This window comes from Camelus bactrianus, chromosome 17 (assembly GCF_048773025.1).
Source record: "Camelus bactrianus isolate YW-2024 breed Bactrian camel chromosome 17, ASM4877302v1, whole genome shotgun sequence".
Classification (NCBI taxonomy): domain Eukaryota; kingdom Metazoa; phylum Chordata; class Mammalia; order Artiodactyla; family Camelidae; genus Camelus; species Camelus bactrianus.
Window position 1 is genome coordinate 36932090 of NC_133555.1, and position 22687 is coordinate 36954776.

The window sequence follows — 22687 nt, forward strand, 5'->3', positions numbered from 1 at the left end:
TGGAGGGCACTGGGGGTGACTGAAGAGGTCACAGGTGTCATCAGGACCAGGCCCCAAGTGGGGTTTTCTGGATTGGTGAGGGGCAATGGCACTATTCTGGAAAAAGCCTTCCACGGTAGACCACAAGGCGATGGGCCTCCGTGGACCACCGTGGGCCTGAGAACCATGAAAGCCAAAGTGGGGTCCTCGTAGAACCTGCATCAGGACACCATAGATTCACTAAAGGCAGACTCCGGGCCCCACGCTAGGGGCGGGGTCAGCAGGAATCTGCAGTCACAACGAGCTCCCCCAGTGGTCTGAGGCTCGTTCCTTCTGAGAACATTGGCTTAGGAACTGTACCGGATGTTGGGCAAACCGCCACCTGCTTCTTGGAGCTGATTCCTAGGACCCTCTACCACTGTCTGCAGCAAAGACACTGCCTTCCCAGAGTTCCTGCGGCCCCTGAAGGGGATCCCAAAGGAGGCAGGCCAGGAAGAGGAAGGCGACTTACTCTTCACATCCCACAAGATATCCTTCTCAGGAGGGGCGGCGAAAAGGATGTAGAGGCGGATGGTGTCGATGCCATACTGTTCCACCGCCTCCTCGGGGTCCACACCGTTGTGCTTGGATTTGCTCATCTTCTCCCAAGTCACGTCTAACTTCTCCCTCGTGCTTGCATGAACAGGAGCAGAGCCTAGACAGCAGAATAATGCATCAGCAGGATCAGAGTTGGTTCCACAGCAATATATTCAATAATACTGGGTGAGCAATTCAAAGTGTCCATTTGAAGACTCCCACTAGTTCACTTAACATGCCTCGTTCTCTCCCTGCAGATTACATTATAAAATGCTGCTTCTTTCATGAATATAGAGTACACACATGACGCCTATGCCAGCTTCTTCTCCATCACAAAGTAAGACAGAGCAACTTCTCTCCCTATAAAAAGTAAATTACTTATATACAAAAAAGGAATGTAGAAAAGGATAAGAAAGGTTCACATATTGCTCTTTCTTTGTGGACTCAGGGTCTCCTCTAGAAGCTGGCAGCCAACCAGTCAGGGTCTGAGAGCTCAAAGAGCCTGAGAGGTGACTTCACCGAAGGCCGGCTTCCCCTGTCCATGTTGAAGTCACCAGAACATGATCTTGCACCCTCGGGGCCCATGCAGTTAGCTCACTGGGCTCACACGAAATGTGGTTTCTCCTCCCCACTCACACACCATGGATCTAGGCAGTGCTGATGGAGGAGGCCTTCCACGGCCATGTTTGGATGAGATGACCTTGCAAAGTGGGGACCAGGAAAAACATCTGACAAGGCTAAGCCTCTTTCTCAGGAATTGGAACTAAGAGACAGAAACTCTGTTCTGATGCTGTTGGGCACTGGAACCAGAAGGTCCTAAGGAGACGGGGCAAGATTTGGCACTGTAGCTGCCCAAGGTCGCTTGGTGAATTGAAATTAGGGAGAGCAGAACCCAAGCCTGGCAGAGGAAGAAAAGGGTAGAAGAACAGAGAGCAAAAGGAAGAGGAACTAGAGGCCCGAGAAAGACAGAGGAGAGGGAGTGGCCCAGTGGCTTCCTACATGCTGTATTTCCTGCAGCTGGGTTTGGGTGATGTCCTGTAACCTTGTGCTAAACGTGCCTTTGGGTGGATTTCTGTTCTTTCCAGCTAAATATTCCCTGACTCCAATGGCAACCAAGGTCCCCGAGGGACCAGTGTATATACCTACAAGCCAACTCTTCATGAGAGGCACACCCATTAAGCAGATGGACGCCTTTCCCGGCTGATCCAAGTATGTACTCTCCCCCAGGGGGCAAGTCTGTGTGGGAAGGGACAAGATGTTCACAACACTGCCTGGCCCCATGACATCAGAGCAAAAGGGAGACTGAAGTCTCAGATGTTTCATTCAGGCTGCGGTAAGGCTCAGGGAACCATTGCCCCCTCTAACCCTTACCCCACGTCAGGGATGTGGCTGGACTTTACAGCACTGTTGTAAAAATTAGGAAAAAGGCATCTTCCTGAGCAAAGAAGTTGGCAGGCATGGCTCTGAAGTGTATGGTCTGGAGAGAGGCTGGACTTCAGGCCCTGCTCACCCCCTCGCTTGGCTGCCTTTGTGCAGTGCACAAACCGCACAGCCATATGGGGCAGCCCTGCCCATGACACAGAGAGCATTTCACCAACAGCTGAGTCAGGTGTCCCTGTATTTAGCTCCTTTCCCTCTGGTCTGTGTGGGAGAAGCACTGTCAATTTCTCCCATGGACTATGGTGACCCTTCCAAACCTTGAGAAGTTACTGCTTTAATTAGATAATTCCATTGACTGCTTCTACTTAAACCTTCCCTCTAGTGTTTGGCTTGGGAGGCTGCCTACCATGTCAGGGCTTGCTGGGTTTACCTAATTTCATCCATTACACACTGGTTATTCTAAATTTATTGGCCAGAGTTTTCACTGATGGGGGTTTTGCACAGCTGCCTTTCAGTCATCTAACATGTCATTTCTTTGTATGCTGGGCGCACATGATAAACCCTCGTCATGCCACCTAAAGGTCCTGGACAATGAGTGAAACCAGAGTGGAAAGAAAAGGCCTGGGAAAGCTGGGAGAAGAGGAAGTCCAGGGAGTCAGCATGGACGGAGGCATTTGGCCAGGGAGTGCTAGACGGTGCTGCTCTGGGTGCTACGGAAGCAAGGAGAGTGGTGACCTCCGAGGGTCTGAAATGCCCCTCTAGAAACGCTGGGAGTGCCCCAGGCTTACAAGACTGTCTCTTGGGTCTGACGGCTCTGTCCCTGAGATGGGCTGTCAGACATAGGCTAACACAGGAGGTGAAGCCAGAGCTGGCTCCATGACACATACAAACGAAAACTCTTCCAGAAGCTGAACTGACACCCGGGCTGGACGGGGCGGGGCTGAGGGGCAGCCAGTCCGAGCCCCTGCTTCAGAGGGCACTGGCCCAGAGCAAGCGGAGGCTTCGAGACCACAAGGCTGAAGGGTCGCTCTCCGGCATTCCCATCCAGCTAGGGCCCGGCAGCACATGCCTGCTCAGTTCTCTGCAAGCACCCGGGTGGGGCCAGGTGGGCCATTCTCACCTGTGAGATCCACCTCCTCTCGCTGTAGATACTGTCCAGATGGTAGGCGGAATGTCTGCCCCTTGATAAGGCCTTGGGCCAGCAGCTTATGAAAAGGCTCTCTGACGAAAGATAACAGGGAAAGAAAATTGGTGGGGTAAGCACTTGAAGCATCCAGAAAACAGCAGGACACACCTTACCAGCCGATGGGTAGCGATAACTGCCCTTTGTGAAAACAGACAGGCTGACCAGTGCCACTTGTAAACCCAACTTGAACAAACAGTTCTTTATAAATAAGTGATAAGGAAATTAAGTCAAATCAGCAGAAATTAACTACTTTTTGATGTGGCGAAGTGGAAAGGACACAAGGCCTCAGATCTGAAGTTCTGTGCCACTTCTCAATGACTTTTATGAGCCAAGGCAAGTCACTAACTTGCTCAGAGCATCAGTCTGCTCATCTGTAAAATGGGGAAGATAAACCTCAAAGGATTGTGGGGAGGATTAAATGAAGTGACCACATGAAAACACTTGTACATTTTAAAGGACCACACAAACGTCAGTTATGTTGAGCATGGTATAAAGAAGGACTCAGGAGGCACAGAGAGGCTTGCGTTTGGGGTTTTGTTCAATATTATTTCTTCCTCCCTCACCTTTGATACAGTGCCCACTTACATTCTTCGTAAAATTTTAAAATCACACAAATTATACATGAATATACACTTTCTGTTCAAATTCAAACACCCCAGCTCCAGCCTTCCTAAGCCTATTCTCCTCTGACAAGGCTCTTATTATTGGTCTATACAGATCTATTTCATTTTAAAATAGCTATCTAGTGTTTGACATATGGGTGGATTATAATTTATTTATAGTGCCTGGCTTTATAAAAGTAGTGTTAGTCACACCCTTACTGGCTGAATAGTGATATATAAATGTTTAACTAAATTTAATATCTGCCAAATGCAGTTACAGGCACCACATTTCCCTTAAGAGGACAAGTAGAGGTTGACCCTCATACTGAGATCACTTTATTTCAGATTTGAAATTGCTTTGAAGCATGTGAGCAAGAGCTATCCCAAACTCAAAGGACGATTTGTGGAGACATCTGCTGAAAGCAGGCACGTACTTCACGTGTATAAAGCAGCAGGGGGAGCGTCTGAGCTGGGGGGACAGAGTGACATTCTCCACCAGCATCACTCCCGTGCGGCACACCTTTCCGTGTACAAACTTACACGGAGTGGCTTTTATTTAGAGGCTCAAAACCCCAACAGCCTCCAAGAGGCCAAGCAGACCCCAAACCTAGCTCTAGTGACGGAGGTAGATGGAACTGGCTTTCTTAATTTAATAGAGTCTCATTTCACGCGTGAGGCTGTCTAACTTAGATAAATCCTGATACTCGGTAAGGCCTCTGGACAGGCCCCGGATTTGTACATTGGGCAGCCCCTGTCAGGGTGACTGTGTGGACAGAGGTGGATTAAAGGAAACTTTCTAGTGGATTCAGGGGGTGGGGTGGAACAAAGAGATTGACTGGGAAAGAGATAAAGGGCAGCTAGAAAAAAGGATTTCCGACCTTCATATTTTAAAATTTTATTATGAGTGTGTGTATGCATATGTGGGGGATGTGTGAGTTTGGTGGTGTGTGTGTGGGGTGTTTTCCAAGGTGGAAACACATTCTATACATTTAACATTCAAATGGAAATGTAACACCTATTTTTGAAACCTCATTCAAGTTATTCAATGGCACAGGGCCCATCCAACATGGTATCGTGTTAACTTGGAAGAAGTTCCACGTGTGTATACATACAAAAACAGTCACCCCATTGCTCTGGCTCTAAAATCAATCTTAGTAGTAAGCTCTTTTGAGACATAAAACTGCCTTTCTTCTACCTCCAAGACATTCCAACAGCAAGGTCACAACCAGCACCATGACGTCCTTTTGTGCCATGTCCCAGCAAGAGTTCCAGAAAGTGTGGGTGACAGAAAGATATGAAAAATGATTTAAAAATACAACGCACTTGGATCTTACACTTCATTTTATTTTATTTAATTAATTTATTTACATGTTAGTGGAGGTACTAGGGATTGAACCCAGTACCTTGTGCAAGCTAAGCACGTACTCTACCACCGAGCTATACCCACTCCCCCTTACACTGCATTTTAATACGGAAGCACCTAGAAGGGGGAGCAATGGTGTCTGTGATCCCCATTTTCCAGGAACACTGGCACAGACACCATAAGGAACCTTATGTCCTCGGGCTACACAAGCCATACCCAGGGCAGGCTGGGGTTTTGATGCCTTAAGGACTCAAGTGTGCATTTTCCTCAGGAAGTTCAGGAAACGGTTCCCTACAGACCGAGCATCCAGTTTTCTCTCTGACCAGACCTGTCTACCTTCCTGGCCTCCCCACTAACACTGAAACGTCCGTGCTCCCCACAGAGGTCACATGACACCTGGCTGCTCCCAGAACACTGTGCTCCCCAGGACTCGGTAGGAATGCCCATCTCAGCCTGGGTTCCCACTCTTCACAACTGAGCTCAGGCATGCCCTTGTCCGGTGGCCATCCCTGCCCTCTGCACGCAGCTCCAGACCCTCCTGTGTGCCCCATGGTGTCCAGAACCATCTCTGTCTTCCATCCGATTTGAGGTGGCACCTGGATTTTAACTTCATTCCAGAAATACAGTTTTAAATACAATATGGTTTTAAAACAGAAGGTGAAAATTGTATGGGTGCTTCTTATTGGGCAGGGGAAGAGCCTGGATACAAATACATTTAAAAGCACAAATCAAACTGAGCAAGTGTTTTACCCAGAAGGGCTGCCTCTTCCAGCCCCCCGTAGTGCCTTCACTGGGCATCGGTGGGCTCGACAGGGTGGACATTTTTGAGCACCAGTTCATCTTTTAGGAATCTTCCTCAAATAATTTTACATGCTACTGCCTAACACAAAAGAGACGGACTGTAACCTTGTCCCCGCCGTGCTCGTTGCCAGGAGGATGGATTTGCTGTTACCGTCTCAGGCTCTAGTGTCCCTGTACCAGTTTTTGAGATTTTCTTCCTTGCCTCTCACTGTGAGTACATGGCTTTGGTCACACTTGAGAGAAAGAAAAAAATGTCTTTGGGATTGAAGGAGGGGAGGAGTAACCTGGATCCCAAACATATAGAATAGTAGGCTGATCAGTAGTGTTTTGCTTCCATTTGCTTTCAGAAGGGGCGGGGGCAGAAACTAGGATCCATCCCCGCAGTTTATCAAGTGGCACAATGCCGCCCCCTTCTGGGAATGGGGGGAATTGCAATCTGCCAGAATCAGACCCAAACTTCAGCCTTTCTGCCTGAGGCCGCACTCCTCAGGCCTCATCTTTTACAACTCCCTTGCCTTTTCTCTCTTTTTTAAAGTAAATTTTTATAGTTTTTGTGGTGGGGGGAGGTCATTAGGTTTATTTATTTACTTTTTAATGGAGGTTCTGGGCATTGAATCCAGGACCTCGTGCATGCTAAGCAGGCACTCTATCCCTAAGCTATACCCTCCCCTCCCTGCAAAGAAAACTTTTAAATGAAATAAAGCACCACATACTGAAAAGCATATAAATCCTATGGGTAAAAATTGAGGAATTTTCACAACATAAGCACACCTGTGTAACCAGCATCCAGGTCAATGGCCAGAATGTGACCCACTGCCTAAAGCCTGCCTCCTGCCACTTCCAGGCACATCTCCCCACTGTGGGTGCCCCTAGCCTGGCCGCTAACATCATGGATCAGTGCTGCCTGTTTCAGAACCACTTCTAACCCTTTCAGAGTGCAGGATCTCAGAGGAGAGTCCAAACTGGAGGCCCCCCAAGAATGGCAGGTGTTCCCTGTCAGATAGCAACACACCCAAAACAAGGCCTGCTAGCTAAATAAGTCCTAATTAATCTCTGAGAGTTAGCAACGACACAACTCGATAGCTGAAGCCCAGGGTTGCAGTACAGTTGCCGGCAGGGATGGCCAGCGTGGCAGGGGTGGGGGTGGGGGAAGGGGGTGTTATCTATAGCAGGGATGGGGAGACTTGGCCTGACTGCCCTGGGGCCCTCGCCCACCACCACCCCGGCATCACTGATCCACTGCTGCACTTCCTGGTGGATTCAGATGAGCCTCAGAACTCTTCTCGGAAAGCAGAGTTATCACGTGAGATCTATCATTTATTTATTAGCAGGTATTTACTGGGTGTTTACCATGTGTTTGGCATTGGGCACATCATGGTGGGCAAAGCAATCCCTGCTCTCAGCGAGCCAGCCTGCCTGCTATCACTGAACAAACCAATGACCTACCACTCACAGAGCAGTGAGGAAGGAAGAGGTCCAGTCAGATCTGAAGATCAACTCCTTCCCATTAAATCCAAAGTACTCAGCTTGGCCGTCAAAGATTTCTCTCCCTCCCTTTTCACTTCCTTCGCTCTTCCTACATGTTACCCATACTCGCTTCCATGTCCCCACTCACACTGTTCCCTGAAGTGTGACCCAAATGGCCCATTTGTCAAAAGTCTACTCCTCACTTTCAGGCTCAACTCAAAAGCCATCTCCACTGGGAAAGTGTTTCAGACCCTCCTGGGGGGAATCAGATGCTCTTTCCTTGTTGCTGCATCCAATGTGGTGCCTGTAACTGCATGTGGCAGACATTAAATTCTGTTGTGTGTTCAGGTGAGTTGCTTTGCTGCCTGTCTTCCTCCTGTGAGGAAGCAGGAGGAGGAAAATCTTTGAAGATCCCTTCCAGTGCCTAATTTATAGTAGATGCTCAATGAATGCTAATTGGTTTGGGCTAGACCAAGTTAGACTTAACTCATCTCCTCTGAATGAGGAGTCACACTTGTTTATTCATTCATCACCTATTTGAGCGACAACTGGGTAAAGAGCGCTCTGCAATTTATCAAAGAGCTTACAGTACACTAGGCAGCCCAAGACATGCTCATAAATCACCACCACCACCCCAAGGAGGAGGCACTAAGTGTGACACGGAGGTGCACAGTGCCTGGGAATGAGGGACAGGGGACATCAAGGGCCCTGCTGGACCTGGAGCCCAGTCCTGATGGAGCAGAGGTCACATCACATTGCCAACTTCATTAGTCAGACTCACAACAGTGTAATTAATGCATTTTCCACTTGTCTATTCATTCATTCATTCACTCAACAAATGGTACTTGGGAGCAAACTTGTATAAGCAACTGAGTAATTCATGCATCATAATGACTGTGTGTAGCAGCGAGCTCTATGACAAAGTGAAAAATCTGTAACTCTAAACCACAAACCCCTTCTGACTCTGAAACCATCAAAGGTGGAGGTGTTATGCAGGGCCTCTGCCTTGAGGAAGGCCTGGATGGTTTCATTTTCATGCATACAAATGTGCGCTCTTTTCTCTGAGTCAGCTTTCTTCTTACTCCTTCACTACCATCCCAAGGGATGGATTACATTTGTTTGCACTGCAGCACAGCTATATGCAGGCAGAATGATGAAAAGTGATGGGACCGTCAGTGTTTCCTCGATAGTGGCGACTGCCCTAATTCAGAAATTATAACAGTTAATACCTGCTGGTCATTGAAAGGCATCTTTGTTCAAGGAAGGAAGGAAAGAAGTAAGGGAGGGAGGAGGATTACTGACTATTAGGATAAAGAAGGAATTTCAGAACATAGATTGATGGCCTATTTCAAGCACCCTTATCAAAATCACCGCATACAGGACTGTATCAACCAAGATGTGGCTAAAAGAATCAGGGTTCATCAGAGCCCCAACTAGTCATTGCAGATGACCCTTCCCCACTTACAAAGTCCTGGACAGCCTGTGACCCAGGCTCCTGCCTGGTCGGACAGCTACTATGTAGATTTGAAAAGAAGAAAACAGAAATCCGTGGATCCCTGAAAATAGTCTCTCACTTGGATTTTTCAGACTAAATTCACCTGGCTCTTCTTCCTTGCCCTTCCAGGACCATCATGTTCACATAATTACCACTTTCCAAGTATCAAGCCATGACTCATCCTTAAAATGCCACTGTTTCTTTTTCCCAGCAGCCAGCCAGGGGCACGGAAGAAAGCCTTATTAATACAGCAAGACTCAGGTAAGGCTTCTCCTTCCTTCCTTTCCGTTTCCCCAAGAGTTCCGTTTCTGGTGTGATCAGAGAAATAGGGAAAAGCTCCATGGACCATGGACAGCAGGTGGCAGATAACCCAGGAGCGGCAGCTTCTGACGCCACCCCTCTTTGTTGGCTGCAAACTGCAGGGAGAATTTCAATTCAGGGAATTTAGCGTCTCTCTGAGTTGTGTGAAAGAGGAAGAACAAAAGCAGACCAGACTCCGCGTTACAGCTGTCTCCCACAAAGGGAGAGAGAAGGCTTCCTGACCCCATGTCCGTGCAGATGAGCAGACACGTTCCCCCACTGAAAGCGCCCCCTGTGGCTTCCAGCCTCGCGCTGAGGACCAGCCAGGCTGGTGCCAATCCCACACTCACGAATCGCACTGGGAGGCCCAGCGCACTCCCCTGCTTCAGAATATAAACCGTAAATGATTGCGCTTTATTTTCCGTTACAAAATTGCACAATCATTGTAAAACATCTGGAAAAAATCAGAAATGCATGAAAAAATAATAAAATCATCAACAAGCTCATCATCCCGAGAAAACTAGTGTTACCGCGCTGACGTAAGTTATTCTTGTCTCTTCTCTTGCTTTGTGTATGTGTGTGGGTGTGCGGGGACTTAGAAAGACAGAGACAATCAGACTGCATCTACAGTTTTATATCTTGCTTTTTTCCCTTCACATTACTTCAGATGCATTTCTCCGTGTTAGTCAACACTCTTTGCAATGTAATTTTAAAATGTACAAGAGTCCTCCATATAGATATAGGGCTATACTCTGCCCTTTCTCAGCATTTTAGGGTATTTAGGTTGTATTCAAATTTTGAGTTACTTGAAATAATACTTGCCCTATCACTTTGGTGTATAAGTTTGCATTTCTGATTATTCCCTTAGGATAGATATCTAGAAGTGCAATTAGTGTGTCCAGAAGTGTGATTGTTTTTTTTAAATTGAAGTATAGCTGGTATACAATGTTGTATTAGTTTCTGGTGTACAGCATAGTGATTCAGTTATACACTTATATATATTCTTTTTCATATTCTTTGTCATTATGGGTTATTACAAGATATTGAATATAGTTCCCTATGCTACATAGTAGAACACTGTTATTTATCTATTTTATATGTAGTAGTATCAGCAAATCCCAAATTCCTAATTTATCCCTCCCCCACCCTTTCTTCTTTGGTAACCATAAGTCTGTTTTCCATATTTGTGAGTCCGTTTCTATTCTGTAAATAAGTCCATTTGTGTCATTTTTCTTAGATTCCACATATAAGTGATATCATGTTATTTGTCTTTCTCTATCTGACTTATTTCACTTTGTACGATAATCTCTAGATCCATCCATGTTGCTGCAAATGGCATTATTCCATTCTTTTTTATGGCTGAGTAACATTCTATCATATATATACCCCACAACTTCTTCCTCCAGTCATCATAGTCAGTAGACATTTAAGTTGCTTCCATGTCTTGGCTATTGTATACAGTGCTGCTATGAACATTGAGGTCCATGTATCTTTTCTCATTAGAGTTCCCTCTTGATACATGCCCAGGAGTGGGATTGCTGAATCATATAGTAAGTCTATTTTTAATCTTTTGAGGAATCTCCATACTGTTTTCCAAAATGGCTGCACCAAACTACATTCCCATCAGCAGTGTAGAAGGATTCCCTTTTCTCCCAAAAGTGTGTCCATTTTTAAGTATCAGTATATATTGCCAAAATGCTTTTCATAAAGGTTGTTCCCAACTGCCTTGTAGTTTATAACACAGCTGCCCTGATTGGGATGCTACATGGAAAATGTTACCTCACTGCTGTTTAACTGTATTTCTTTTGCTGCCAGTGAGATAAACATTTTATGGTATGTTTTTGACCACTTGTATATCTTCTTTTGCAAGTTTCCTGTTGACATCAATTCCAGCTTAATCATCAACCTGGTGTTTCAAACACATAATAAAGGCATCTGCTGTTCCATGTGATGGCCCACCCAACCTGGAGACCAGCTTCTTATGTTTAACTTTTGGGGGGTGGGGGGTGGGGCTAGGTTAACTAATTAATTAATTAATTAATTAATTTTTTGATGTAGGTACTGGGAATTGAACCCAGGACCTCATGCATGCTAAGCATGCACTCTACCACTGAGCTATACCCTCCCCACTGAGACCAGCTTCTTATAAATAGTTAAGAGACTTTCTGAATGTTTAAGCTGCAGACCTAAATGTGCAAGTGCTGAAAGAAGGGGCCAGGACTCTTTTAGGAAATAGTAGAGATTATTAGATCCACATATGCCTTTACTTTTTGTATCTAAGGACATCTAACCAGAATCGTCGAGTAAAAAGGGTGCTCAGAGGTGTCTGAATCCCTAACCTCCGAGGCCACTGAGAACCCAAAGTGTTAGATCTCTTGTCCACATTGCTAATTACAGGCCCAACTGAGCGTGGGACAGAGGTCTTTGGACTCCCGGTACAGAGCTACTACTTGAGACAGTGGCCAAGGGGCTAAGAAATGAAAACAAAAATAGAACAGCTGTAGTCTTAAATCTCTCCTGAAATGACAATGCTAATCAAAAGGAATACAGAAATCAACATAAAATTCCAGTTTACACACATTTCAGGAAAAATAGCTAATAAAGAGAAATACACATGTGGTTGACAGTTCTCAATTTTTCCTCCAGGCCAACTTGATAACATTGTTTGAAGGTTTTAAAAAATTTCTAACCAGAGAGTTCTGAATTACTTATCACAGAAAGTGGGTGATTTTTATTTCATTTGAGGCTGACTGGTTTACCAAAACACCTCCGATAAAGAGGTCACGCTCAGAGAGAGTTTTTAGAGTCTGTCTCCCTGATGAGATTTAACAGGAGTAATTCTGACAACTATGCTGAGAAACAGAGATAAGATGATTCTGCACCTTCTTCAAAAAGGTCAGACTCTTGAGGACTTAAAATAAATTTTCCTCTTTTTGGTGGGGGGGCAGGAGGGCATAGAATCTTACCATCTTGTCAAGAATTTAAAAAAAATATATCACATAGGTATATTTCCATTTATCGCATAGAGCTATCCCTTACAGTTGACGGCAAAGCAAATTCCAGGTGTACCTCAAGGCTTTGCAAACTGGAAATTCATCTGAATAGAAACAAGTCATAACCAAAACTGTAATTTTAAAATTATACTGGAATGCTCCAACCTTTTTTTCTCCTTGACTACAGTTTGAAGACACTGTCAAGAAGTCAGGAAAGTAGCCAGGGCCTTCTCTATATCTCAAAATAGTTAGCCATTGAATACTTTATGGATTCACTCATTACTTCTACAAATAATTATTCCAACGATGAGAAATGTGCCCTATGGTTAAGGAGCCAAAAATCATTTATGGTCTTTGTTTCCACACCTATCTGAGAAGGATATATTTCTCATGTTTTATTTGGTCTTTGAAATAAACCTCTATCCAATTCTCCTACCTCAAGGAGAACATTTCCTTTGAGGAACACAAACTTTTATCTTTTGATATCAAGGGGTTAAACTCAACTTAAACAAATATTCACTGAAAATGTACCGCAATTCCTTAGATTTTGACAGTAACAGGACTCAATTTCCATTTTTGAGGGTAACTTTTATCTAGTGAGATAAAGCTTCCATAGAGAAGAAATGGTAAACTCTATAACCCAAGGTTCCACATCTGTGGATTCACCAAACTGCAGATCAAAGATATTTGGAAAAATACAGAAATAAACCCACACATTCATAGTCAATTAATCTATGACAAAGGAGGCAAGAATATACAATGGAGAAAAGACAGTCTCTTCAATAAGCGGTGCTGGGAAAACTGGACAGTCACATGTAAAAGAATGAAATTAAAACTTTCTCTAACATCACATACAAAAATAAACTGAAAATGGATTAAAGACCTAAATGTAAGACAGGAAACCATAAAACTCCTAGAGAAAAACATAAGCGGAACACTCTTTGACATAAATCATAGCAATATTTTTTTGGCTCTGTCTTCTAAAGCAAAGGAAACAAAAGCAAAAATAAACAAATGGGACCTAATTAAACTTAAAAACTTTTGTACAGCAAAGGAAACCATCAGCAAAATGAAAAGACAACCTACTGAATGTGAGAAAATATTTGCAAATGATATGATCAATAAGGGATTAATACCAACATATATAAACAGCTCACACAACTCAACATCAAAAAAACCAAACTAGATTAAAAGGTGCGCAGAAGAACTGAACAGACATTTTCTCAAAGAGGAAATGCAGATGGCCCACAAGAACATGAAAAGTTGCTCAACGTCGCTAATATCAGGGAAATGCAAATCAAAACTACAATGAGATATCACCTCACACCTGTGAGAATGGTTATTGTCAAAAAGAACACAAATAACAAATTTGGCAAGGATGTGGAGAAAAGGGAATCCGTGCACACTATTGGTGGGAACTGTGCAGCCACTGTGGAAAACAGTATGGAGGTTTCTCAAAAAACTAAAAATGGAACTACCATAATGATCCAGTAAATCTATTCTTGGGTATATATCCGAAAAAAAAAAAAAACCCGAAAACATTAATTCAAAAAGATACATGCACTCCAATGTTCACAGTAGCATTATTTACAATTGCCAAGATACGGAAGTAACCTAAGTGTTCATCAACAAATGAATGGATAAGGAAGATGTGGAATACAATGGAATACTACTCGCCTTAAAAAAGAGCAAAAATTTGCCATTTGCAGCAACACAGATGGACTTGGAGGGCATTATGCTACGTGAAATAAGCCAGAGTAAAACAAATACTGTGTAACACTTACATGTGGAATCTAAAAAATACAACAAACTAGTTAATATAACAAAAAAGAAGCAGACTGACAGATATAGAGAACAAACTAGTGTTTACCAGTGGGGAGAGGGAAGCAGAGAGAGACAGGATAGGGACAGGGGATTAAGAGGTACAAACTATTAGGGATAAAATAAGCTACAAAGATATATTGTATAACACAGGGAATGTAGCCAATATTTTATAACTATACATGAATGTAACCTTTAAAAATTGTGAATCACTATGTTGTACACTGGAAGCTTATATAATATGGCATATCAGCTACACCTCAATAAATTTTTTTTAAATTCTAGAAAGTTCCAAAAAGTAAAATTTGAATTTGTCCAAGTAGGCAACTATTTACATAGCATTTATATTATATTCATAATTATTTTCATAGCACTTATATTGTATGAAGTATTGTAAGTAATCTAGAGATGATTTAAAGTGCACATTGGATGTGCCTGGGTTACATGCACACATTGTACCAGTTTATATAAGGGACCTGAGCATCCTTGGAGTTTGGTGTCCACAGCGGGTCCTGGAACCAATCAATATCCAGGGATGATTGTAATTTATTTATCTGAAGATTAATGCTGTTAGTGTGTTTAGTGTCCTTCTGATGCAGGTCAGTTTATTTTTATAGAAGAAGGTCTCTGGTATTAATGAGAAGAAAATTATTTTAAGTATTTAATTTATATATCTTAAATTGACTTTCTGTCCAGTAGACATTTATCTGTTGTGCAGGCACAGAGGGAAGGAGCAAGTCTGAGGGTGGGGTGAAGGCAGGAAGCTTTCAGTGTGCTGCATTTTAATGAGACTGTATTTTCGTCTGCATTAGGGAGTTTTTTTAAAGTAATGTATTTTTATCTATCCAGATTTTTAAAACACATATCCTTTGACTTAGCATTCCCTGGTCAGGACTTGAGCCTTAGAGATATGATCCCAGGCAGCTGCCAAGAATACAGATAAGGAGAGATACTGGATTTTATTTTTTCCTAATAGCAATTGGAAAAGTAGGTAGCTGCTTAAATAAATTATGCTATATCCATATGACAAAATACTATGCATAAATTAAAAAGAATGGGAGATTTGTAATATGCTGATGTGGAATGATCACTAAGATACACTATTAACACAAAAAAGCAAAAGACGAAGATGTAATATATGTAACATTTTAAAATGAGTATATCAAAAGAAACATGGAGATATGCAAAATAGTCCTCTGGAAGAAATCAAAAGAAACTTTTAACAGGTTGTGAAAAAGGGTAGAGAATGGGGTGCAGGGAAGGAGTTTTCAATATTCACTTTCTGTGTAGTTAAAAATTTTTGATCTTAGACATGTATTACTTTATTGTTATTTTTTAAATTGTTAACATGAGTTTATGTGGACATAACTCCCTTGGAGTTATGGAGATAATCATACATTCTTTCTCCCTTTAGAATAATTAAAAAATACTCTAAAGGACATTGTATCTAAAAAACCAAAAAACAAACACAGCAAAAACTGAAAAAAATTTGTTATTATGCAGTATGGCAGACAAGAGAGCCTGAATTACTGTCCCAATGAGAAACAAGTGAAAAGGCCAGATAAAGATTTAAAAAAAACCCCAAAAACATTTTAAATGTGTCATTGAGCAAGCAAATTTTAAGAAATGAGGTAAAAATAAATGTTTTTTCAGACAAATAAGAACTAATAGATAGATCTTCACTAAAGAACGTAAGAGATATTCTAAAGTATGTATTTCAGATAAAAGGGAAATTATTTCAGATGTTAAGGTCAGAGATGAAAGTAGAATGAGAAGGTATTAGTACATCTATAGATTCAACGCAATTCCAATTAAATCCCAACAGATAGTTTTGTGGAATTTAACCAGCTGAATCCGAAATTTACATGGAAGAACAAAGGCCCAGTTATAGCCAAGATATTCCTAAAGAACAAAATAGGAGGACTTCCTTTACTGGGTATTAAGACTTGTAAAATTAAAATTAAAACTCCAATGTATGGAATAAAGACCCTATAAATAGTCTTTTGCATATATATGAAAACTTGATTTATAATGCAGAGGGCACTACAGATCAGTGCGGAAATGGGTGGACTGTTTCAGCAAAGGTGCTAAAGACACTAAAAGCAACAGTCATTAAGGCAAAGATTATTAAAATTTACTACACTAAATTAAGAGTTCCTCTTCATCAAAAGATACCATAAAAATAAGACAGGCTAAGAACTAGGAAAAAATATTGCAATACACATAGCTGAAAAGGATTAGCATCCAGAATATTTATAGAATTCCTACAACCAATAAAAGACAGCTCAAAAGAAACACAGGCAAAGGACACCAACAGGGATTCAATGGAAGAAGAATCACAGAGGTCCGTAAACATATTAAAAATACGCCAAGCTTCTTTAAGTAAGCAGTGTCTTTACATTCAAATTTAACTCTCAAAGTGATTCATTATATAACTACCAGTTTGATGAAATTTTAAAAATTGGATGGTACAGTCACTCTGTCTTTATGATCAGCGGTTAGTTGAATCTGTGAGTGTGGAACCCATCCCTGTGGATGCCGAGGGATGACTGTACTACATGTTCTACTGACGAAGATGCAGAGCAACAGGAAGCCTCACCTCTGCTAGTGCGAGCGTAGGTTTATATAACCAACACGGAAACCAGGTGGATGTTCCTTAGTGACGTGGAACACATGCATATCCTGTGATTCAGCAATCCTACTGCAGGGACACACCTAGAGAACTGCTGACAGGTGTATGTCAGGGGACGTGTACAAGGATGCTCAGAGCACTTTTGTTCATAAATGCACAAGACAACCCACAGACCATTAATGGTGGTGTGGACATAAACTGAGCTCTGTATCAGAAATTCCATTCCGTATAACAGAATACCAGATGGCAGTGAAATGGGAACGAAACAGAACTCCAAGCAGCAACATGGACGAATCCTCAGAAATGCTGAGCAAGGGAAGAGAGGATATGTGAAATATGACTCGATTTCTATAAAGTTCAAGCACACGAAACTAACCAACACATATTGTTTAAAAACATATACAGAGGTAACAAATTTAAGGAAAGCAAGAAAATAATAATTTAAAATTCAGGATATGGGTTAGTGGCAGGGAGGGGTGGTGGCGTATGGAGAGGGTGATCTGATTGGAGAGGGGGCACCCTGGGCATCTAAGGGACCTGGAACACCCTAGTCTTGGGGGGGGTGCACGGATGTTCATTTTAACTTTTAAAGTGTATAATACATTAAATACATATCATATATGTATGTGTATACATATATGTGATGTACTTCATGGGGAAAAAGCACACACACAACTTTCTGAACATTATGGGGACTAGATTATGACCAACAGGAACAGAATTTATGAATGGATTTACAATGTGGTTCCTTAGCTTTCAATCCATTATATACCTTTATCAGAGTGACACACTGAGGGAGGATTCAGTCAAGCTTAGAAACAGAGCTTACACAGAGGGACCAGGTGACAAACATGACCTCACACAAGAAGCCATTAAAAGCCGTATGACATTATGAACTGCCCTTCTCTGCCTCACAGGTGAAAATCTCAATGACTTAACTCAGTTCAACAGTGCAGAGCTTAAGGGAAGATCCTACGTGAGCAAGCAAACACCACACGCTAGAACTGACTAACCAACGTAAATGGACTGCAGTGGTTAAGGCTGACGACGACCTCTAAAGCATTTGTGAAAAATACAGTTCTTCCACGACATATATTTACCTTGCTTCAGAAGAGCTGATACTTGCTTTCAGTTGTTGTTCAAGGAACTGAATTCTATCGCAAAGCAGTAGGAACGCTCACCTGTGTTTAACCATTTTTTGATTGTGGCAAAAATGACTAAAGAATCTCGCATAGAACAAGTGCATGACAGCGTGTTCTTTCCCTCCAATGTACAAATCCACAGGCATCCAGTAATCTGCCAGCGCTGTGCTGAAAGGGCTGGGAGGAAGAGAGACAGTCATTTTAAAAAACCCTGCTTTGCCACAATTGCATAAATTAGACAGACCAATTGTAATTTGCATATGCCCTGAAATAAATTATGTCGGAGAAAAACAGTGATTTTTCTCTTCAAAATATAATAAGAGAAAAAAGCTTACATAACAAAGGAGAAAAATGTCAGATCAGTGTTAATTTACAAAATTTATAGAAACTGTTTCAGAAACTATTATTGACGTATTTTAACAAATGCGGTTTTCACAGATAGTGAGGACAAGAGGAAAACACACCAGTGAAAGAGGTATTTTTATACAATGTGCATTTGAATATCTCGACTTATTTTAATTTTTATTATCATAGACAACTGAGATTTTTGAGTTCTTACCAACAGAGGGCAATATGGCATTTACCATGGAGACTCACGCAGACGCTAAATGTTCATTTGAAAACAGAAATTCAACCATATTTTTAAAGTATTCTTAAAACGCAGATGGTCGGCAAGAGCATCTACATGCCTCCTGAGTGCAGTGAGCCCGACAACTCTTCTCTCATCTAATAGAGACTTTGTCTTCAGTAGAGGTCCTGAAAGAAAGACCTCCTCACTGGCAGCTTCATTCCCCAGTCCTAATGGATGTTAGGGAGGAAAAGAAATGCCACTCCCTCTATTTTCTGGCTTGGACGCTTAGACGTGTGTGTGTGTGTGTGTGTGTGTGTGTGTGTGTGTGTGTGTGTGTGTGTGTGTGTGTGTGTGTGTGTGTGTGTGTGTTGGGGGGGCAGGGGGATTGTTGGGGGCTGGGTAGGGGGGCAGGAGAGCAGCACTGGCTGGGAAGCAGACCTCTTCACTCAAGGTAGAGTCCTCACTTTACCTTGTGGTAAAGGTCTTCTGATGAAGGAAACCTTTGTCTTTGGAGGATCTGTACTCCACGATTTCACTTATTTGTGAATTCTCTTCCCCACACCTCAAGGCACTTTTTTCCCAGCATGGACCAGGCTGGCTCCAGCTCAGGCTGCAAGCAGAAGCCGGCGTTCAGCAGGTGGGCCTGGCCTACCATCCTGTGTTTGCATTTTAATGCAGCTTGGTTTTCTCTCCTCCGGTCACAATGTCAGAATTTTGGTAAAATTTTTTTAAAATGTTGTTTCTACGTGAAAAATGGTTCCCCCCAAGAAATCTAACTGCTCGTGCAGGTGACAGAAAAGTAAATGATGTCAAGGATGGTACTCGGCCCGAAAGCAAGTTTATTTCAATAAATTGAGGAGTGAGATGTTGAAAGGAGCTATAGCTTGGATCTACGACCTGCTCTGGAAACCACCTGGTGAGAACACAAGCCAGTGTGGAAACTAATGGCAGCATTTTATGATGTGACACATGGTACTCCCAAACTGGGGGCTGTGGACGTCTCCAGATGTATCCCTCACCAGTTAAGGGTCCCATCATTAAGTCAGTCTCCATCATCTACAAGAAAGTTTTCCCTTGAAGCATTCTGAGAGGTGGAGAGCCTCATTCCCCCTTGCGTTCTAAGGCAGCTCTTACTGAAAGGAAAGCACCAAAGGTCTAGAAGGAAGACCCCGAAGAGGGGCTCCTCTGTGGGTTAGCCGGGGCTGCCCGGTGGTTTCCAGCTGCCGCAGTCACCCTGTAGCCTTTCCATCACTGCTATTTACTCCAGATCTCACTCATTTCTGCATGGCCTGAGCTCAAATCACAGAATCACAGTACTGCAGGGCGGGCAGGAGCACCCGTCTCCCTGGAAATACATTATCTTACAACTAGTGAAGAAAATGGGGGTATTTTATACAGGGACCATGGGGTTTCAGAATAATTGTCCTCCCATGGATGAGAGCAGGCTGGCAAGGTCTTTGAAGCACAGTGTCTGTGGTTTTCCTGTGCTCCGCAACAGTTTTCTTTTGTTCTCATTTTCTGTCCTCACCTATCTACCTACCGCTGGCTCTCTTCCCCTGATTTATTTATTTCTGTTAAAGAAGCACATGCACAGAGCTGAAAAAAAATCACATAGTACTGAAGGTTTGTAATTTAAAACAGTGGTCTCCAGCCTCTCTCCTTAGCTAACCTCCCACCCTGCCTCCCGTCCCTTAGCCACCTTTAATTCTTTCAGGTGTTTTTTTCTGGCAATGATTAAAAACTATGTTTACCACTCTTTGTTCAATGATCAGTTTTGGAAATGATCCAGTGACTGTGTGTGCAAAGAAGTCATGCTTCTCAGCTCTCTCACATTCCCCACCTCCTACCTTCCCCTGTAGAGTTACATCATTACTTTCAGTGAAGTAACATCACATCTTTACAATTGTATAAACGCGGTTCACCGCAGGACCAGTGAGGGTATTACAACAGCACCTCCTTCTTTTTCTGTACCTGGGATTTACTTGGCTGTGAAGAACCTAATTTAATAATCAAACACACTCCCTTTAAGAGGCCTGTTTCAACTGCTTCCAGATGTTCCATCTTTGGATCTCCTGGGCATTCATGCCAGCCCAAGCTCTCCTGAGGAGGGCAGACCTGAGCAGTTGCTTGCTCCCAACCTGGGAACTCTCTGATGGACCATCTTTGCTCAGGGCTTCCCATTGGTCTGTTTGAGACTTTCTCAAGCTGCACTATGGTTTGCGGCTCCTTCTACCCCAGCCTCCTGCCTTCCCCGACTCATTTCACAGGCTTCGGACCAGCATCACAGTCAAGGGCTCTCCTGCTCCCCCACAAATCTCTTGCCCATCTAATTACATCTTGGTGTTTGCTTCTTGGAAGACTAAGACCCAGACGGACACCCACCCACAAATTCAGCGGGGCTCCTTACCTCTGCGTGTTCTGAGGGTCAGTATATCTGAAGTAGTACCAAGCAGAATCCACAAAGGTATCCATCGTGTCTGTCTCCCTCGTGGCTGCTCCCTTGCACCTGAGAAATAAATGAGTTCATCAATTGCTTTCTTTTTAAATATTAGTGCAGTTTTCTGCCAGCTTTTGAGAAAGCTCTGACAGTTAGCATGGAATTTAAAATGTCCTAAGAACAATGCCACATCATGAAAAGGCAATTCAGAGAATTGACTCTTTCTGTGCTGTATAGTACGTGATGTTTTAAAGAAATTTACAAAATAAAAAATTCAATCTTCTACCATTAAAAGCCATATTTTCCTTCTCTGAATTTAGCATGGTAGAAAAATCTAACAACCTAAAAGAACAAGACAGGAATCTTGTCTCTTTCGCACATTAATTTCTATTTTAGGCATGTCAAGACTGCCTTCAGCCAATGCCTACTTTATGATGCTTATGAGGCAAGTCAGTTTATGAAGAAATGCTGAAAATCAAATGTAGTGAGAAGCTGTGCTAAAAAATGAACTTGGCTTTTTCTCTATCTTTGCTCTAGGGTGAGGGGAGCAGAAATCCACTGGGGTGACCTTAGGAAGAACAATCCCCTTGGGGGCTCAAAGGCAGTGGTGTGCTGGACCTAGCTCCTACTGGCTTGAGAATCAGCTGTTAGGATCTCTTCCCAGCTCTGGGACAAGTGACGTCAACTTGACAGTCTGAAATGAGCCCTTGGCAGAAGTACCTATGCCACAGAAATGGGACAACACTACAAATCAGAAGCCGCCCCATCCAGAGGGCTATGTAGTACACACCTACCAACACACTGCAGCCTAAAGGGAGGGTGAAGGGTGAAGAGTGAAGATAGCCCTATTGTTTAAGAAAGTGAATGAAGCGAGATGCTTGGTGTGTGAAGGGCTGCAAAGAAAAAGCAAGCCTCGTCCCAGGGATGCAGATGCCCTGGGGAGGACTGAGGTTCCACAAGGGCCCAACTGTGTAATCAATTTTGAAACATGTTATTAGGGTGATGACGGGCCTTTGGTACTGGAGCCAAAAGCCACAACTTCTGACGGGGGAGGAGATAGCTCAGTGGCAGAGCGCCTGTCTAGCATGCATGAGGTCCTGGGTTCAATCCCTAGTCCTCCACTAAAAAAATAAATAAACCTAATTACCTCCTGCCCCCAAACAACAAAAGCCACTTCTGGGAAGCCAAGAGAGGATACCCTTAGCCAAGGCTGGCCAAGGAAGGTGCTTGGCTTCCTTGAAGACCCTGCAAGGCATGGATCAGTAGAGGGGAAAGGGTGAGCCAGCTACTAACAGCTATTAGCAGGGGCCCTTTATGGCAGCGAGAAGCCACAGCAGGAGAACACAGCTCAGACTCTGGGATCTCCCTTTTGAAGAATGGAAACAGGACCAATCATCCCTCCAAATGCTGCCCTGTTGGCAGTGTAAGTCCCTGGAGGCTCTTGGAGGATGTGAGGAAGGGGATGAGGAGCCCGAAGAGGAACTGATGTATCTTCTGCTAATTTAGCAGGCAAGGGCTTGAGTCTGTTTTAAATTAAATTTTTTTTTTTTAAAAAAGGCTGCTATAGATCTTGCATCTGTGAAGCAGTTCATACTGGTTTTCTCAATATTACTGGAGGAAACAGCCACTCCCCACCTCTTGCTTATTAAATGGAAGTGGTTGAGCAGAGGGCACCGGGGCCCAGTCATGACAAGGCTCTGGACTCCCTGGGGCCCCCTGCACTTAGAGGGCCTCCCACCGGGAACAGTGGTGGTTCCTGGGGTAGGAGCTTATCAGAAAGAGCCCCGAGGGAGTCCTAATCCTGTTTCCTACCACCCAGGGCTGCTCTAAGACGCTGATCTCAACAGTGCATCTTTAAATTACAGCCAGGTTTTTTTAATTTGGAGAGCGATCAATCAAAACACATACTATATCGGGAAAGAATTAGAAGATAAATGTTACT

At 43.2% G+C, this 22687-nt stretch overlaps 1 protein-coding gene across 2 annotated transcripts in view; it reads right to left on the bottom strand.

The window, feature by feature from the left end:
- Nucleotides 1-22687, bottom strand: part of LARS2 (leucyl-tRNA synthetase 2, mitochondrial) — a 132485-nt gene that overhangs the window by 19902 nt on the left and 89896 nt on the right. For both annotated transcript variants that reach the window (XM_010945946.3, XM_045509851.2), the window contains exons 13-16: nt 20716-20814; nt 17777-17914; nt 3056-3156; nt 491-673 (exon numbers count right to left, since the gene is read on the bottom strand). In XM_010945946.3, the coding sequence (XP_010944248.1) occupies nt 491-673; nt 3056-3156; nt 17777-17914; nt 20716-20814 (521 nt within the window). The remainder of the gene's footprint in view (nt 1-490; nt 674-3055; nt 3157-17776; nt 17915-20715; nt 20815-22687) is intronic.